The sequence below is a fragment of the Monodelphis domestica genome, chromosome 7 (assembly GCF_027887165.1).
Source record: "Monodelphis domestica isolate mMonDom1 chromosome 7, mMonDom1.pri, whole genome shotgun sequence".
NCBI lineage: Eukaryota > Metazoa > Chordata > Mammalia > Didelphimorphia > Didelphidae > Monodelphis > Monodelphis domestica.
In genome coordinates, this window is record NC_077233.1 from 14032051 (window position 1) to 14050578 (window position 18528).

The 18528-nt window shown below is 41.9% G+C and overlaps 1 protein-coding gene across 6 annotated transcripts in view; it reads left to right on the top strand.

Moving 5' to 3' along the window:
- The window catches only part of GOLGA4 (golgin A4), a 105145-nt gene that overhangs the window by 65333 nt on the left and 21284 nt on the right, over positions 1-18528 (top strand). For 5 of the 6 annotated variants that reach the window (XM_056804259.1, XM_056804255.1, XM_056804256.1 and 2 more), the window contains 8 exons: positions 3990-4145; positions 5953-9995; positions 10750-10871; positions 11599-11729; positions 12390-12506; positions 16316-16336; positions 16517-16585; positions 17702-17777. In XM_056804259.1, coding sequence (XP_056660237.1) covers positions 3990-4145; positions 5953-9995; positions 10750-10871; positions 11599-11729; positions 12390-12506; positions 16316-16336; positions 16517-16585; positions 17702-17777 — 4735 coding nt within the window. The remainder of the gene's footprint in view (positions 1-3989; positions 4146-5952; positions 9996-10749; positions 10872-11598; positions 11730-12389; positions 12507-16315; positions 16337-16516; positions 16586-17701; positions 17778-18528) is intronic. The other variant, XM_056804257.1, reaches the window with a different exon arrangement.

Below are 18528 nucleotides of genomic sequence, written 5' to 3' on the forward strand. Positions count from 1 at the left end.
CTGGAGAGGTGAATACTCCTCCTGGATAATTGAGTTTCTGAGGGTGTGAATTCACCAAGTAGTTTTGTAGCTCCTCCACTTAGTTCAAGCTTGTGTTGATTCAATCAAAAGGTAGACAAAGGAGAGTTAATCCTGTCTTCACAATCTAGTGAGGTCCTTAGTAAAGAATTCTCTTTCACACCTTCTGACAAAGCTGCTGTTCATTTTAAATTGTCTAAAAATGAGAACATCTTTACAAGTTCAGTTACTTGGTTTTCCCTGCAGAGCAGATTACCAGAAGTCTGGGAGGGGGCTTGATGGCATAGAGAGAGTGATCGATTCACAACAAATCCAAATTTCTACTAGCAATTTTAGACCTCTTACTGTAACAGCCCTTCATACCTCATCAAGACTGAGGCATCAGAACAGTGTTAAAGTGATGTTCAATTTCCCATTTAATAAAGCCAAGAAATAGGTGATATTGTTTAGAAAGATTTCCATTTTTAAAATGCTTATTATAAGGCTTAGTGCTTAAAAGGGCAAACTTCGGTTATTGGAAAAATTGATTTATGTAGAATACTCTATTTCTTAATAATTTCTGATGAGTTTAGAGTATTCTGAATAAATTATTTAACTTTTATGAGCTTTTAATAGGTCTTTTTTCTTAATTTTAAAGAGGAAAGCAAAAGAGGGAAGATGAAAATGATCATTTGACTTAACAAAAGAGAATCATTTTGTTTGTGATATGGTGGTACCAAAAATTAACACTTGTCAAAATAGATTTGAAAATGAAAAGCAATATCCCTATTAGTTTGGTATAGGACATTGTTTTCTTCCAACTTGACTTGGAGACAAATGTAGTACTCTGTGAAAGAGACTGAGGAGCTAGTAGTTAGACCAAGTTGACCTCCACTTCCTTTCCTTAGAGATTTATGAGGACAGGACTGCTCCTTGCTGCTGGATAGGGACTTCTCTGGAGTGGAGTATCAAGTAGATGTGGTGGAGGGGATGGTGGTATTGGATCCCTTGAGTAGTGGTGTGTGTGAGCTTTGCCATTCAGAGAGGGAATGCCCCAGGGCTGAATGCTGCTCTGAATGTCCTCCATTTCTAAAACAGTGGCCGTGGGTAGCTTTTAGTCATTTGTGTATAGGAGAGAAAGTCAGGAACCTTTTCTAGGGACCCAGCCCATTTTCTGGACCAAGCAGGATGAAAAGTGTGAAATTAGTATTTGTTCCCAGTTTTCAGGGGTCTGTTCAAGGTCATGAAGAAGATTGTGGAATGAAGGTGGCAGAGCAGATTGGAAAGATGCTTTGGGGCTATGTAAGAGCAGTGGGAATGGTATAGGGTAGTGAAATATCTGCTCTCTATTTCCCCACTGTGATATGTAGAGACCACGAAGGGGGAGGAGGGTGGGGAATTCAGATAACCATTCTTTTGCTTAAAGTAAATGTCCCCATTGTCCCTTCTTGATGTTATACAATTATATTGTTATTGTGGATGGGACATTGAGGGTAGCAGGGAACTTGGTAGAACTAGCCAGAAAATAAGATTTGCAGAGTATTTGCCAATGGGACTCTTCATCTTATCTTAAAAATATTTACCTTGATTGAAAGCAGCAGCTTTCTTCCAAATAGATGTGTATTTTGTTTTATGCCCAATTCTTTTTTGGGAATCCCTTTCAAGTGCGTTCCTTTCAAAGGGCTCTCATTTTAGGAGTACCTTCTATTTCTGGGCATCTATATTTCAGGCACAGACTTAGAGAATTGGAGAATGGAAGGGACACCCTAGCAACCCTTTCTTCTTTCTCATATCATTATAGCATCCTTAACTGGTGGTTATCTACTCTTAGTATAAAGGACCTTCAGTGAAGGGGAAACCATCACTTGTTGAAGCAGTCCATTTTGCTTTTTACAGAACTTCTTTCAGGAACTTTGTCCTGATCTCAAACCCAATTGGTGTCTTCATAACTTCTCACTCATAGAGTTCCTAATCTGGCCCTCTTGGGCCACAAAGCCAAGGACAAAACTGTCCTCTACTTGATAGACCTTTAAGTACTCGAACTCCTCAGCTATGATGGCTCCCTGTAGACTTCTCTTCTTCAGGCTAAACATTCCATTTCTTTCAACTGATGCTCATATGATGTGGTCTCAAGGCCTTTACCACCCCATAAGTGCTTTACCCAAGACACTGCTCAGCTTCTCAGTTTCATCCTTGAGACCTATGTGGCATCTAGATGTGGTCTGACTAGGACCAAGTGCATCAAAGCTGTCCCAACTTAATTCTTGTAAACCAGTCCTCCTCTCCTAAGGTAGCCCCTAGCATTGACTTTTATTGAATTTGAAGTCTGCCCAAATCCTCAATTTTCTTTTTGGAACAACTTGTGTATAAACATGTCTCTTCTGCAGGACTTGTGAACCCTAATGTAAGACTTGACAGTTTCCCCTATTTGTGTCTCTGTTGTATTTCCTTATATTTTCTCCTTCAATTAAAAAAAGGGTCCTAGGTCATAGATTTTGAGCTCAGTGGGGCTGTAGAGATTATCTAGTTCAATCTTTTTATTTTACAGATGAGGAAACTGAGATCCAGGGAGTCTTAGCGACTTGCCAAGGGTCACCCAGCTAGTAAATGTCAGGTGCAGTATTTAAAGCTAGACTTCTCCTAGCACAGCCACTCTCTCTAAAACACTCTGTGACCCTTGAGAAGCAGCATGGTGAAGTGAACTTTGGGATCAGTAAAACACTGAGATCCTTTAGTGATTCCAAGATGTACTCCCTGGTACAGTCTTCCATTTTTTCAGTATAATTGTTCTCTTTGGAAACCCCAGTCTAAGGAATTGGGCTGCAGGTGGCCCAGAGAGCACTGGAAAGATGATGATGGGAGTGAGCTCTGGGGTCTCTCTGGATGACCAGTGCTTAAGAAATAGCCTTTCGGGTACTCTTCAGGAAGGAAGGGTCTGATAGGTAAAGGAGGCTGGTGGGTCATATTAGTGAGGGACAATAGAGGGATGGGCTTTTGCTTTGCTGGCACCCTGGTGCTGAGGAATGTTAGAGGAAGCTTTCAGTATATTTGGTGGATTCTCTATGATGTGCAGAAGAAAGGAGATAACTGCTACTGTGGCTGAGAAGGCATCCGTGTGTTGGGACTCCTTTTGCAGGAGTATCCATGTCATTGAGCTCACATCTCTATTGATTGTATTTTTGAAAACCTTTTAAGTTCCTAGATAATAGCTGTGCTACCAGGAAGAATTTATGAACAAGCCATGATCCTACAGCTGTGATGATAATCTTCATGTGATAGTGATACTTTCAGACAAAGCTTTGCTAAAATAGCCTGGGAAAGCTCTTGTTTTCTTGTTTCAGCAAAATAGAACACAGAAGGAAAAGTAAATTAATTTTACTGTTGATTGTTTGTCAGGATCCCCAGTGGTCATCATTCTTTTTTTCCTCATCTGCAGTTATCAGAGTCTTAAAAAGACTTGGTGTATGTGCTATTATCTTTCTTCTGGTACTTGGTTGTTACTTTACTTTGTTATGCCTAAAACCCTCATCAATTTGGATTTCAATAATTTGGAATCTGTGCTAATTGGGACAGTGTCTGGCTTAAGTTTTTGATTCCTAGAATGGGAAACGGGCCTTATTACTAAGCAAATGAAAAGTACTTACTACTCCAGTGAGCAGTTTAAGCAGGATCAGAAGGGAAGTGGCAGCCTATTGAAGAAAATGGTTTTCAAGCAAAGTAGAGGTGGTTATTGACATATAAGCAGCAGTGTAAGTATAAATGGAAAAGACAGCACTTAGAAACACTGGGTGCTGGCAAGTGTTTCATGTTATTGAAGCTCATTACTGTTTGTTTAGACCAATTCTAAAGTAATTGTCTTTGTTTCAAAAATATCTTTTACTGCATTATTTCCACGAACTCAGACAAGTTTCTCTCTTTAACATTAATGAGGATTGATTTTCCTGTTCTATCATGATGCAATATGGCTAATGATTATTGGTTTTTTGCCACAGGAAAATAACCAAACAGAATATTTGAAGACCACTCAAGAAAAAGAGCAGCAAGAATCCTTAGCTCTCGAAGAATTAGAATTGCAGAAAAAAGCTTTACTCTTAGAAAGTGAGAACAAGCTTCAGGACCTACAGCAAGAAGCAGAGACCTATAGAACTGTAAGTTTAAAAAAATAAGTCCTAGGGATGGGCCTTTGGACAAATCACTCCAGCGTTTCTGGGCCTCAGTTTCCTTATATATAAAATCAGGATATCAGTTTAAGTGATGGCTAGGATAGGGGTTGGCACTACAGCCTTGTGGGCTACATCAGGTCAAATGCCCATTTTTGATTTAAAAAAAAAAAACAACCCTGTAAAAATCCTTCTTTATTTTGTAGACTATTCAGAAAGGAAGTGGCCTGGCTTGGAGACCATAGTTGGCTAAAGCCTGGTATACCCTTCCTCCCAGTTCTAAACTGTTATGGTTCTAGGACTATGTATTCATTCATACATTGTTTAAATAGAAACAGTTTTTTTCCCCACTAGCTTATTAGTGAATGTGTTTCATTTGATGTGAATCACTGTTTGTTTTCAAAAGGTGAATCCTGGGGGCAACTAGGTAGCATAGTGCATAGAGCTTTGGGCCTGGAGTCAGGAGCACCTAGGTTCAAATCTGCCCTCAGTGGGTGACCCTAGGCAAGCCACTTTACCCTAATTGCCTCACCCTTACTATTCCTCTGTCTTAGAATTGATACTAAAACAGAATGCAAGGGTGTTTTTAAAAAAGCGGATACTATACCATTATTGGTGTGAGTATAATTTAAAAGCTAGTTCATTAATAGTTTGTTGTCTTTTCTATCCTATGTACTTGTTGACGACTGCTCTTAGACATTCATTGGCATGTGTTTTTGCTTAAACAAAGTTGTTACAGATTTATTACAAATAGAATTGTTGCAGATTTATTACTGATCACTTTGACATTTCCAGGGCATTTAAGTGGCACAGTGGATAGCCCTGGAGTCAGGAAGACTCATTTTCTTGAGTTAAAATCTTTTTTTTTTTCAACCCTTACCTACTGTCTTAGAATCAATGCTAGGTATTGGTTCCTAGGCAGAAGAGTGGTAAGGGCTAGGCAATGGGGGTCAAGTGACTTGCCCAGGGTCACATAGCTAGGAAGTGTCTGAGATTTGAACCCAGGACCTCCTGTCTCTGGGCCTGGCTCTCAATCCATGGAGCCACCCAGCTTCCCCCTCTTGAGTTAAAATCTTATCTTTCACACTTACGGTGTGATCCTGGGCAAGTCACTTAACCCATCTCCTCATCTGTAAAATGAGCTGGAGAAGGAAATAACAAACCACTTCAGTGTCTTTCCCAAGAAAACCCAAATGGAGTCAGAGAGTTGGATGCAACTGAAAATAACTCAGCATTTCCTTGATATATACTCATTAGGAGACTGGTAGGCCTTTTGAACACCAGCATTAATTAGCACCTCTGTAGTGAAGGAGGCCTGTGAATTGTATCAGGACTCCTGGGTTCTCGTTTTGGCCCTGCTACTGACTAGCTGTGGGACCCTGGATCAGTTATTCTTGTTCACTGTGGCTTCGGTGTCCTCACTTGGAAAAGATTTATTCTCAGGTCACGGTTCTCATATCTCTCCAGTATTTGGTCTTTCTTGTCATAGAAATCACTATTTTGGGTAAAAGACAGATGACATTACTCTGTCCAGAGTATTTCTAAAAAGTTTTGATAATAGAATTCTCTCATCTATGATAAATGTTCTGAAATGATAAATTAAATTTAGAGGAGAAACTTTTTGCCTTTTTTTCCTTAAGATTTCTTTATAAAATTAGCAATGAAGAAGGCATGGCATATTCCTCCTGGTGTGTAATTTGATGGACAAAACTGAAGTGGTTTGTAAGTATGTTAATATTTGTCATGCTGGTAAATGACTGTCTTGGTTAAAATACATGTATTCTCTTCTTTACAGAGAATTCTGGAGTTGGAAAGCTCCTTGGAAAAATGCTCTCAAGACAGCAAGAATCAAGCAGAAGAGGTAGCCTTTCAAATGGAATCGGAGAAAAGCAAGCACAGGGCAGAAATCACAGTCATGGTGGAAAACCATAAAGCAGAATTAGAAAGTTTGCAGAAACAACAGGAGCAGCTTTGGACAGAGAAAATGCAAGGCTTAGTGCAGCGTCACCAGACTGAAATCGAGAAATTGAGGGAGAAATATGAACAAGAACAAGAGTCACTATTAAAAGAGAAGGAGACTGTTTTCCGGGGACACATAGAAGAGATGAATGAAAAGACATTAGAAAAGCTTGATGTGAAGCAAACAGAATTAGAAGCATTATCTCTGGAGTTGGCAGAAGGATTAAAAGTTCGCCAGAATCTGGAAAAAGAGCTTTCTGTCTTAAAGAATGAAACAGATCTAATAAAACAGGAGTTTGAGAAAAAATTAGATGAACAGAGAATTCAGCATCAGCAGCAAGTTGACAGCATGATCAAAGAGCAAAAAATATCTGTCCAGAATATTGAGAAAATAATGAAAGAGGAAATCAATGAACTGGGGCTTCTTTTAAAGGAAAAGGAGCGACACTTGGAAGAACAGCAAGCACAACAGCAAAAACTAGAGGAATCCATTAAAAAGGCTGAAACTGAACTTAAACAGGCATCTGATAAGATGGATATTTTTCAGTCACACCAAAATAACTCCAATGAGCAGGTTAAAGCTTATGAAAGGCAGCTGATGGAATTGCAACAAAAATGGACTGAAATGAAAGTAGAGAAAGAACGTCTTGAACAACATGTCTTAGAGACTGATGCGCATGAGTGTCAGCTCAATGCTCAATTGGATTCTTCCAAAACTCAGGTGCAAGACTTAAGGCTGCAGCTAGAGAAACACAGTCATGAAATGGATCAAAAACTAGTGTCTCTAACTGATCGATATGAGTCTCAACTAAGAGATCTGAGCACAGAACACGAACAGACGAAGCATAATTTGGCTGAAAGGGAAAATGAAATTTTACACATGAAAGAACTACAGACCCAGGAAGTGGACAATTTCAGGCAGAGATTGTTAGCCAAAGAAGAAAGCCTGAAGACTGTAGAAAAAGAGTACCAAAGCAAATTAAAGAATCAAGAAATCAAGATGGAAAAAATTAAGCAGAAAGCCAAGGAAGTGCAAGAAACCTGCAAGAAGAAACTGGCTGATCAGGAAGCTAAGCTGAAAAAGGAACTTGAAAACACACAGATAGAGTTCAGCCAGAAGGAAAAACAGTTTCATGAAAAAATGTTGGAGATGGCCCAGGCCAGTTCTTCTGGAATGAATGATGCAATTTCAGAACTGAAGAAGAACCAAGAGGAGCAAGTGGAAAATCTTTTAGCTGCACATCAGCGGGAACTGAATGAAACAGTGTCAAATTGGGAAAAGAAAGTCAGTGAGCAGGCAGAAGAGCTTCAAGAGAAGCATGAGAGAGAGCTTCAGGAGAAGGAGCAAGAAGTGGCTGAACTCAAGCAAGAACTTCTGGCTGTCCAGGCTGACAAAGAGCTGGCCAGTAGAGAAGCCACCTTTCTGAAGGAAGAAGGCGTGAAGCAGGGGGTACTGGTGGTTGAGTTACAGGAGCAGCTAAAGCAGAAATCTGCTGAGATAAAGACACTGACCCAAAACGGAACTGACATGAAGGGCCGGCTTGAAACACTGCAGGCTGATTTGAGTCAGTCTGAAAAAGAGAGAGCATCTCTTCATGAACAGCTCCTTGAGTTGAAGACACTGGAAGAAAATGATAAGCTTAAGTTTTTGGAAGTGACTGAGAAGCTGAAAGCCACTGAAGAGCAACTCCAGGCTTTAAAATCTACATGTGAAGGATATGAGAAGGAAATCGAGGCCAAACACTTGCACTTTGAGAAATTGTCAGAAAAACTAGCAGCAGAACTCTGCATGTACTGCCAGGAAGCTGAAGTCTTACTACAAACTAAAACTAGTGAACTGATTGAGAAGAGCAGCAGTAAGATCAATGCTGCTCTTTCGAGAATTTCTTATTGCCAACTTCAGACAGCAAAGGTGAAAGAGGTGATGCTAATCCAAACCCTTAAAATCCCTGAATTAGAAGCAAAGCTCAGACATGTGACAGAACAACAGGATGTATTAAGTAGTTCTTTACAACAATCAGTTCATCAGTTAGAAGAAAAAGAAAATCAGATCAAGAGCATGAGAGCTGACATTGAAGGCCTTGTAACAGAAAAGGAAGCCTTACAGAAAGAAGGAGGACATCAGCAGCAGGCAGCCTCTGAAAAGGAATCTTGTATCACTCAGCTAAAGAAAGAACTGGCTGAAAACATGAATGCTGTCACCCTGATGAAAGAGGAGCTTCAAGAAAAGAAAGTGGAAATTGGCAACCTCCATAAGCTTGTGAGCGACCTGAACACTCAACTTCAGAACAGCATTAGCTTCACAGAAAAAGAAGAAGCTGTGTCTTTGATAAATAAGCGGCACAAAGATGCCCAACTAGAACTGCTCAATCAAATCCAAGCTTTATCCTCGACAGTTGACACTTTGAACAAGGAGAAAGCCTCAGCTCTTGAACAAGTGGATCACTGGATGAATAAATTCTCAGATTGGAAAAAGAAAGCTCAGTCAAAGTTTACACAGAATAATAATGCTATTAGAGACTTGCAGATGCAATTAGAATTAAAAACAAGGGATGTTAGTGAAAAAGATGAACAGATAAATTCATTAAGAGAGAACCTTGATCAGGAAAAAAAAAGTGTTGAAAGTTGGAAGAATGAATTGGAAGAAAGTGAGAGTAAGAAGGAGAAACGCGAGGGTGATTTACTAGCTGAGTTAAATGTCCAGTCAGCAAGAATTGCAGAGTTAGAGGAACACATTAGCCAGAAAATGACAGAAAATATTTGCTTAACTGAGGAACTTAAAAGACACTGTGAAAGTGAAGAGAAGCTTCAGCATGCCCGAGAACTGGGAGAAGAGCAGGTGCTGCAGCTTCAGAAGCAGGTGGATTCCATGAAATCTGAGCTTGAGGCTCAGCAGAGGGAGATGGAGCTTGCCATCACTTCCAGTGGGAAGAGCAAAGAGGATGAGTTAAAGGTGCTGCAGGAACGACTGGAGGCAGAAAATGCTGCCAGGTTGGCAGAACTGAAGAAGAAGGCAGAGCAAAAGATGGCCGCCATCAGGAAGCAGCTGCTGTCCCAGATGGAAGAAAAGGAAGAACAACGAAGAGATGCAGAAAACCAGCTGAGGGAGATGACCCAACAACTGCAGGAGAGAGAACGTGAGGTTCAGCGCCTCCATGAGCAGCTTGGACTCATGGGTGGAAAGGTATCCGAGCAAGCAGGAGAGGCTATGACTCTAGTGGCCTCCTCCAGAGAGCCCTCTGTGCATCCAGCAGAGGGGGAGAATGACACTGAGAAAACGTGTCAGGCCAAGGCACAGGGGCTTCGGACAGAGTCAGAGCTGGAGGAGAAAGTGGTGGTCAGTCATCTTCAAAATGAACTTGAGGAAAAAAGCAGAAGTTGTCACTCCCTCATCGCTGAGGAGCATGGTCTGGGTAAAAATGATGGCACTGGGCAGCAGCAAGACTTGGAGAATGTCACTGGAATGGTGGATGAGGCCCAAATGGGCCAGGCTTTGGAGGAAGAGGTAAAGACATCAGACGCCTCCTTGGCAAGCAAGTTGCAAGAACCCAGAGTTGGAGTGGAGCTGCAAACATCCAGTCACAAACAATTAAAGGCTTCTCAGAAGCTGGAGGAGAGAGGGGAGCCTATGGAAGTTGTAGGGGAAGGAGGTGAAGGGAGCATGGAGGTCTCCATGACCCAGATCCAGCCACTCCCTGGCTTGCAGAGCCAGCAGGATGGCCTCAAGTCTGAGCTAGAGGAGGCTGAGCGTGATAGACAGAGGCTGCGAAAGGAGATAAATCGCTTGCAGAGAGATCTGCGGACTCTGAGGAAGGAGCATCAGCAAGAGTTAGAAATCACCAAGAAAGAGTGTGAAGAAGAGATGGAAAAGAGAATAAAGTAAGTTTTGTTAATTCTCTGAAAGTCAGCAAACACTCAGTGCCGTGTGTCTGCTGAGAGTCCTGGTAGGCGTCATAGTTACAGGGGCAAAAGCAGAGGAACGCCTGCACCCATGGACCTTCCATTGGACCCCAAGAGAAATGCAAATAGTCACCTAAGGGAGGGGGAGAGTATCAGTAGCAGAGAAGGCCCCGAGGGAGGATCTGAGTCGTCCACAGAAAGCTCTGTGGGCACCAAGCTGCTAGGTTTAAACATGCCATTGAGTTGTTTCATTTTAGCCTGGATGCAGGAGGGAGCAGCCCTGGGAAGTAGTGCAGGCAAACTTGTGTTTTTAGGAATAAATGTTCAGTTGGTTGATAATTCTGTGGGAGGCGGAGCAGAGGAGAGAGACACTGAAGAGAAGGCCCCTAGGAAGGGGCAGCCGCTGCAGGAGTCCAGAGAGAAGGTGAACCAGGCCCCGGGCAGGGCAGCCGCAGCGGGATTGAAGAGAAGGGGCTAGAAGGAGACAAGACTCGGGCAGCCTTGGAGAGAACAGCCAAAGAAAGAGGGTGTGACCTTCCAGGCTTCTGGCCAAATTAGATATGTAATATTAAGTTGTTTATCTGTAGTTTGAAAAATGTCTTCTTAATACTTGCAAAGTAGAAAGTGGGGGAATGTTCCATGCTGACTGTAATGCAAAAATGGCATTTCTCTTTCCTGTAAGCGATGTTGTTTTTTGTATGAAGACATTTGATTTTACGTTTTTGTTGTACAGAATGGAGCAGGAAGACAGTGAGCTGAAGCATAACTCGAAGTTAAAACAACTAATGAGGGAATTTAACACCCAGTTGGCTCAGAAGGAACAAGAACTAGAAGCAACAATCAAGGAAACCATCAGTGAGTAAAGCACAAATCCATTCCCCCATGGGCTGCAGTTGTCCCAATGTCGCTGTCACCGAAGCCCTAATCTTCCTGCCAGCTCCCCGCGTGCTTTCATGAAACTAAAAACAAGGCAGGCCCCAAGCGCCACCATTCCTTCCCCAGGAAACACTATGAGAGAAGCTGGTGTTGGCTGGGAGCTGGGCTCTCCTTATCGCTGGGAGAGAAGGGGAGGCAGTGCCCAGCACTGCCCAGGAAAGGGCTCCCCAGATCGGCGGAGAGAGCCCGAGTCTGCGTCTTGACCGGTGGTGGCTTTGAGTCGGAAACCTCCGGCCATTAAGAGCACCCGCATGCATGCGGGCGTGTGGGTGTTGGGTGCGTTAGTTAAAATTCTGCAAACCTGTAGAGGAGCCAGATGGAGGGAAGGAGCGGATGGAGCCGAAGCACATTCAGAGGCTGGACTGTGCTGAGCGCTCGAGGGGAGCAGGGAAGGGACGGTCGTGTTGGCTCTCTTGGTGTGCTGTTGGCTCGGCTCAGGCTGTGCATGCGCACTCGCTTGCACACATCTGTCATTTCGTACATGAATTAGGTACATGCACAGATGCTCTTCTTTGGAATGGCGATGATAGTCATTTCTAATTGGGATCATTAAGCTTGGGGCAGAAGGAGGGTTTTTCCTGACTAGAGGGAGCTCTCCTTGTCTAATGCCTTGTCCAACTCTGCACACTTGTCTTCTGTTTGCCAGGTAAGGCTCAGGAAGTGGAGGCGGAGCTCTTAGAAAGCCATCAAGCAGAAACGAGTCAACTGCATAAAAGAATTGTGGATAAAGAGGAAGATTTAAAAAGAACAGCCAAAAGATATGAAGAAATCCTTGATGTAACCCTGGTTTTATTTGCTTCTTTTAGCTTGAGTTAAGTTTATTTCCTCCCAGTCAAAGGTGAAGTTAGAGGGTTCCCTTCTTTCTGAAATGTTCTTGTTCCATTGAGTGTTCAAATGGAAGACTTCTGTGTGGTACAGATTCCAGAATTTTGATTGGATTCTCTTTTTTTAGCCCTCACCTTCCATCTTGGAATCAATACTGTGTATTGGTTCCAAGGCAGAAGAGTGGTAAGGGATAGGCAATGGGGGTCAAGTGACTTGCCCAGGGTCACACCGCTGGGAAGTGGCTGAGGCCAGATTTGAATCTAGGACCTCCCATCTCTCGGCCTGGTTTTCAATCCACTGAGCCACCCAGCTGCCCCCTTTTGATTGGATCCTTCTGTGCTTTCAGCCCACTAAGAAGCTTGGTGTGCTTTAGCCGATGGGCCCAGCTCTGGATCCGATCCCTGCAGGTGTCTAAGTCTCAGTTTCCTCGTTGGTTAAATAGGGAAGTCATTGTGAGACGACTTAAGCAGAATGAGGCCGAGCCAAGAGCTATCACTGGTTTGCAGAGCAGTGTGTTGGTCTGTCCCATTTTGTTCATCTAGTAGTGCCACTTGCCGGGCAGGCGTGTGACTTGGGAGATTGTGTTAATTAACTTTTCTTTTCATCTCAAAGGCACGAGAAGAAGAAATGACTGCGAAGGTGACTGAACTTCAGGCCCAGCTGGAACAGCTACAGAACGAGTGCAAGCAGGGAGGCCACCAGGAAGAGGGGAATCCGAGCAGTGAGAAAGTGAGAACACCCTCATTTCCTGTGGCCCTGCTCTGTGCTCACGAAGTCCCATGACGGGCCGAGGCAGGTCCCGATACAGCAGGACGCTGTCCTTGCTCTCAGGGCGCTGCATGGGAGAGAACATGCCCCAAGGGAGCTGCAGACCCGAGAGAAAGGACAGATGGCTGAGGAAGGACAGGCAGCCTGCCCTTGGGAAAACGAGGGGGGGCGGCAGGGGGAGGGAGCCTGAAAGAGAGCAGCTTGCCAGAATGTGGGAGGGAGCCTTGCTGTCCAGGGCACGTTGGTGCTCTGCCCGCTCAGGTTCTGGACTCCAGGACTCTTGCTGTGTCCTTAGCTCACAGGAATCCTTACAGCCGCTAACATGCCACTCTTTTGTCTCCATCCCGGGGGGTTGGGAGGGAGGCAAGTGTCTGCTTTGTGCCAGGCACTGTGCTCGGTGCTTCCGAATCTCTCATTTAATCCTTACACCTCTGAGCAGTGGGTGCTGCGATTATCCCTATTTTAGAGATGAGGAAACCAAGGCAGGCAGAAGTGAAGTGGCTTGCCCAGGGTCATGCGCTCTTATTGACGCTGCCACTAAGCTGCCACTATTGATATTGAGCTTTTAGCCTCCTGAGGCCTGTAGGATTTTTGTTTTGGTTTTTATGAACTATGGTCTAACCCTTCCTGATCCTATACTGTGTAACTGATTTTTTTTAACTCAAGTGTAAGACTTTACACGTGTCCCTTTAGTTTGATTTGGTCCACTGTTTGAGCCAGGGTTTCTTCCCATTTATCCAGAGCTATCTAAAAAAATTCAGTTTTAATTTGGTTTTTAGAGCCCTAGTCTCTCCCCTTCCACCTCTCTTCAGTCCCTCTTTGTGAAAACGAGAAAAACAAAACTTGTTACAAACACGTATAGTAACACCCAACAAATGCCCACATTGACCCTGGCTCGAGCTGTACTCTGAGTCCATTTGCTGGAGTTATCATTGGGCATTGTGTTTGTCAGAGGTCCTCAGCTTTTCAGAGTTGTTTGTCGTCACAGTATTGTTGTCATTGCATAAATTGTTTTCCTGCATCTGCTCACTTGCTGTTTGTGTGAGTTTAAACAAATCTTCCTAGGTTTCTCTGAAACCATCCCGTCAACATTTCTGATAGCACAATAGCATTCCATCGCGTTTGTATACTTATGCAGCCATTTCCCAACTGATAGGCACTGCCTCAGTTTCCAGCTCTTTGCCACCACAAAGAAAATTGCCATTAGTTTTTTTGTACTTATGGGTCCTTTTCCTCTTTGTCTGATCGCTTTGGAAAATAGATCTGGTGGTGGTGTATGGCTGGGTCAAAAGGCTTGCACAATTTTACAGCTTTTTTACTAGCTGGGAATTCTTAACCAGAGTCCTGTGATTTTTTTTTCCTTAAAGATACTGGGTCATTATATGCTTTTATGATTGGTTTCCTTTGTGATTCTATGTATTTTGTTTTTGATATGAAAAAAACAATTCCAAGAAGGGGTCTGATAGGCTTCACTAGATTGCCAAAGGAGTCCATGACACAAAAATGATGAAGAACCCCTGTTCTAGCCTTTGGGGGTCTTTTTTGGAGATTGCTAGCTGTTCCCCTAAACTTTGTGTCATCTGCAGATGTCATAAACATGTCATTTTTACTTACACTCATACCATGATCAAAGTGCTGAAAGCCCAGGGTTAAAAATATTTCCTCAGATCCTTCTATCAGGGACCTCTCTTCAAGTTAATAAAGACCGATTTCAATCTAGTTATTCACCAGTTTTATAGCCACTTAACTGTTCTGACATCCAGCTCATGATTTCTTGTCTTGTCCACAAGGATAGCATTGTCTCAAGCTTTCTCTTGAGAGTATAATGAATATTGGACATTGAGACAGCTTTCTTGCTACCAGAAGCTTTTTTTGTACTTAATTTTGGGTCATAATTCTTTTTTGGATAAAGCAGAATATTGTTTATTCTATTTTAATTAAAGGTTTTTTTGCATCATTTTTGTTGTTCATTCCAGTCATGTCCAACTCTTTGTGACTCATTGGGGAAAATGGGGTTAAATGACTTGTCCAGGTTCACACAGGTAGTAAATATCTGAGGCTGGATTTGACTTGATCTTCCTGACTCCAGATGTGGCTTTATCCACTGCACCACCTAGCTGCCCCTTTTGGTCATAATAGATGACATTTACTATCATCTTAAGATTTAGTCACCTCTCCAAATCTCATCCTACCCTCAAGCCTACAATTTAGTTATTCTGCCTTTGGCTGGTGATAGTTTTGGCTATTAAGTAGCAAGACCTAAGCTGATGGACCATCAGTCAATCAATAAACATTTATCAAAGTTCAAAGACAGTCTGTGCCCGTGAGCTCACAGCTGTAGAGGAAGAAGAGTATTCAGATAACTATGAACAAAAAAGCTATAGATCTAATGGAGGGAAGGGATTAGAATTAAGAGAGATTGAGAAAGGCTTCCTGTAGAAGGTAGAATTGAACTGGGACTTGACCTGAGAAAGTGCCCAGAGCCATATGTGTTGTTAGAGGAACAGGGAGAAGGTCAGTGTCACTGGATTCTTAATTATGTGGTCGAAGGTTGTAGGAAGACTGGAAAATCGGGCATTTGGAAGGGATGAAAAGGCAGTTTATGAAGGGCTGTGAAGGCCATATAAAGGATATTATAGATGAAAACTATCATGGGAGAGGAGCATCATTTTCTAATACTTTGATGATTAGAATATAGCTCTTCTGGGGGCAGCTGGGTAGCTCAGTGGAGTGAGTCAGGCCTAGGGATGGGAGGTCCTGAGTTCAAATTTGGCCGCAGACACTTCCTAGCTGTGTGACCCTGGGCAAGTCACTTAACCCCCATTGCCTAGCCCTTGCCATTCTTCTGCCTTGGAACCAAGGTAAGGGTTTAAAAGAAAAAAAAAAGAATATAGCTCTTCTATTCTTATATAGCTGATAACCAGATAGTTAAAGTCAAACCACTTTAATTAATGCAAATAATTTTTTCATAGCAAGCTTTCAGGATAAATGAGTAGGGACGATTTGTTGTTCTTCTCACTCATTTCTAACTTGGTCCTTGGCAATTCATACAGTTTTTGGCCATTCTCAGCCACAGACACTGTCATCTTTGTCAAGGCTGCTAGTGATTACTATCCTGAAGGTTTTAGTTTGCTATTCTGCTTCCCTCCTTTTCAAGCTCCTGCCTCTTTCTGTGACCTGAGAGTGACTTTAAAGCCCCAGTGCTTGTTTTGCACTGAAAAGTTCTCTTTATTCAGGACCTCTGTTGTGGTGGAAAGAGTTAGATCTGTAGCCCTGAGCTTCCAGGTAATTCCATTTCACTTGTCAAGAAGGGCCATTTCCTTCAGAATTAGGAATGTGATCTCAGGCCTAGTGTGAAGAATGCAGAATGGTGAGTGGGAGCCTCCTGGGTTTTTGAGACAGGAGGGAACTAGGTTTCATCATCTTAAGCTTCTAAGCCCTTTTCCACTCTATGATTTCAATCTAGTACCTTTTTTAAAAAACGAAACTTGAAAACCATGAGAGAGAGAATTTGAATAAGCAGAAATATTGCCTTAAAGTTCTTTTCTCAGAGAAGCTGAATAATTTATATCAAAGTGAGCATTTTTGAAGAAAATTTAAGGTGGTTTATATCCAACGTTGATTTTGAACTGTGATTTCCTCACAAATTGAGCACTGGTTGAACACCTAGAATCTTCTTGGTCTGTCACTTCTTTCTATTTTCCTCTCTATCATTTTTCATGTTTGTTTCAAGCAGAAATGTTACCTTTTTCTTTTATCCTTTTTTTCAGGTAACAATAATGGATCTCCAGGTAAGTCCTGTTTTTCCTTGGCTTAGATTGCATAAAAGTTCTATCTTTTCAGGAGGATTTTTTGGTATAAGTGATTTAGGAAGAGGCTGCTGTTAACAAGAAAAAATTCCCTGCACAAAAGTGTCTCATTGTATTAATGAAGCATATGTTTGCTTGAAAAGTCCCTTTTTGTTCTTTCAGACCCAGCTGGCCCAGAAAACCACTCTGGTCAATGATTCCAAGTTGAAAGAGCAGGAGTTCAGAGAGCAGGTGAGGGAGGCTTCATGGCTTCATGTGGTTGTGTAGGTGAGGAATCCCTGGTGCTCAGAAGGCAAGGGCAGGCAGCTTGCTTGGCATACCCACAGTAAGCCCACATTGGGGCTGCCCAAGGAGGGGCAAAGGGGCCCAGGCTAGAAATGGAGTCAGTTCAAGCTTTCAGACAGATTGGCAGTGGGAGCAGATGTGGTCACTGCTCTTTTAGCCTGAGAAAGCTAAGGAGACCCCCCACTCCCTGAGAGGGTGTGAAACAGGTATCAGTAATGCTTTTTTACTTTGAATATTTACTTTGACTTGGACCATTACTTTTAGTTAAACTCGACTTTCATTTAGCTAGAATTTAATTATACTAACAGTTGGCTTTGATATTTTTCTGAATTATAGTTCAAATTTTCTTTCAGAATCAGAATGATTATTTTTTATAAAAATTACATTTTATATGATGAAAGTAAAATTAATCTTAATTTAGAGATTTAAGACAATCTAAATCTTTTCTTTGGTTCTTTAGTTATTACTGGAAAGAGAATGTTTTTATTGCTTGTGGAGCATTTATCTTTGGATAAAATGTTATACTTGCTTTTCTTATAAGATTCTAAGTAGAATCTTTTTATTTTTTTTACCCATAAAGTAAAAAATAATGAATCAGTTAGTCAAAGCTCATTATTCATTAGTTCTCTTTGTAAACACAGGTCATAAGTATTGAAACTTACTATATTGCCAAAGAAGGTAAGCCACTGTGCTTACTTCAGTCAGTCAAGTCTTTCCTGGCCTTTAGAAGTATCACCTCTGAATTAGATTGACTTGAGTTTTCAGCTCCACCTACAGAAATTTGCCCATTTCCTTTGTTAGTTTCTTCTGTTCTCTTTGGTACTAACTACCATTCTTTCTGGGTTTTGTGTTCCATGGTGTCTTTGGGCACCTTTAGTGGCTTTGTTTGTGCTATTTGAGGTCTATTCTGAGAAATACTTAAATGCTCTTAATTCTTTTAGTCCCCAGTCCTCAAATTCTTGTGTGGGGCGGATTGTTTTAACATTAACTTTAATGGATTTCTTCCTTGGCTATATTTTTATAATCTCCATTTTTTTCATCTGTTTTGTTGGTTATTTTTAGATTCATACATTAGAAGACCGTTTAAAGAAGTATGAGAAAAACATATATGTTACAACAGTGGGGACACCTTACCCAGGTGAGGCATTAAATTAAAAAAAAAAACAAACCAATTTCTTAAAGTAATCCTTAAGTTCAATCTGATAAGATTTGGAAGTAGTATCCTTTGGAGTTATCTAACTATAATACCAGGCAGAGTCTGCGTAGATATTGACTCTTTTGAAATGGTTACTTCTAGATCCATTCGATCTAGTTGCTTTTGTAATTCCTGTTCTTTAGGAAAAGTTGTTTTAAAAAAACTTTTTGTTTTCTCAAATAATTTTTTTGTGACATCAGACACAGATATTTAGCATTCTGGTTTGAGAATATGAGAAAGAAGAAATGAATTCATTTCAATTAAAATAGATCCACTTGAGTGAGATAGAATTCAGTATGCTATTCTCAGGATGAGCGTTCAGCTCACAAAGTCTAGTTTGTTACCTTTTGTTGATTGAGGAACTTAGGAGAGAGATTGATGGAAGAAGGAAAGGGCAATGAATGCTCGGTTGCTCCCTTTACCTCACCTGAACTGCATTGGAAGAAGCTCCTACCCAGTCACAGGTGTTTTAGATTGTGAGTCAAGGTGGGGTGGGTGGCCTTGTGTATATAATACCTGCTTGCTGTCTAGTCAGTTGGCACGTCTTAACCCATCATTGAAGCACCTCTTTTCCCAAAGGGAATAAATCGCCTTTTTTTGGCTCCTACCTTCTGACTCCAGGTTTCTTTATTTGAGTGAGTCATCATTTTTATCCCATGCACACTCATGGAGCAGATAGATGGCCCAGTGGATT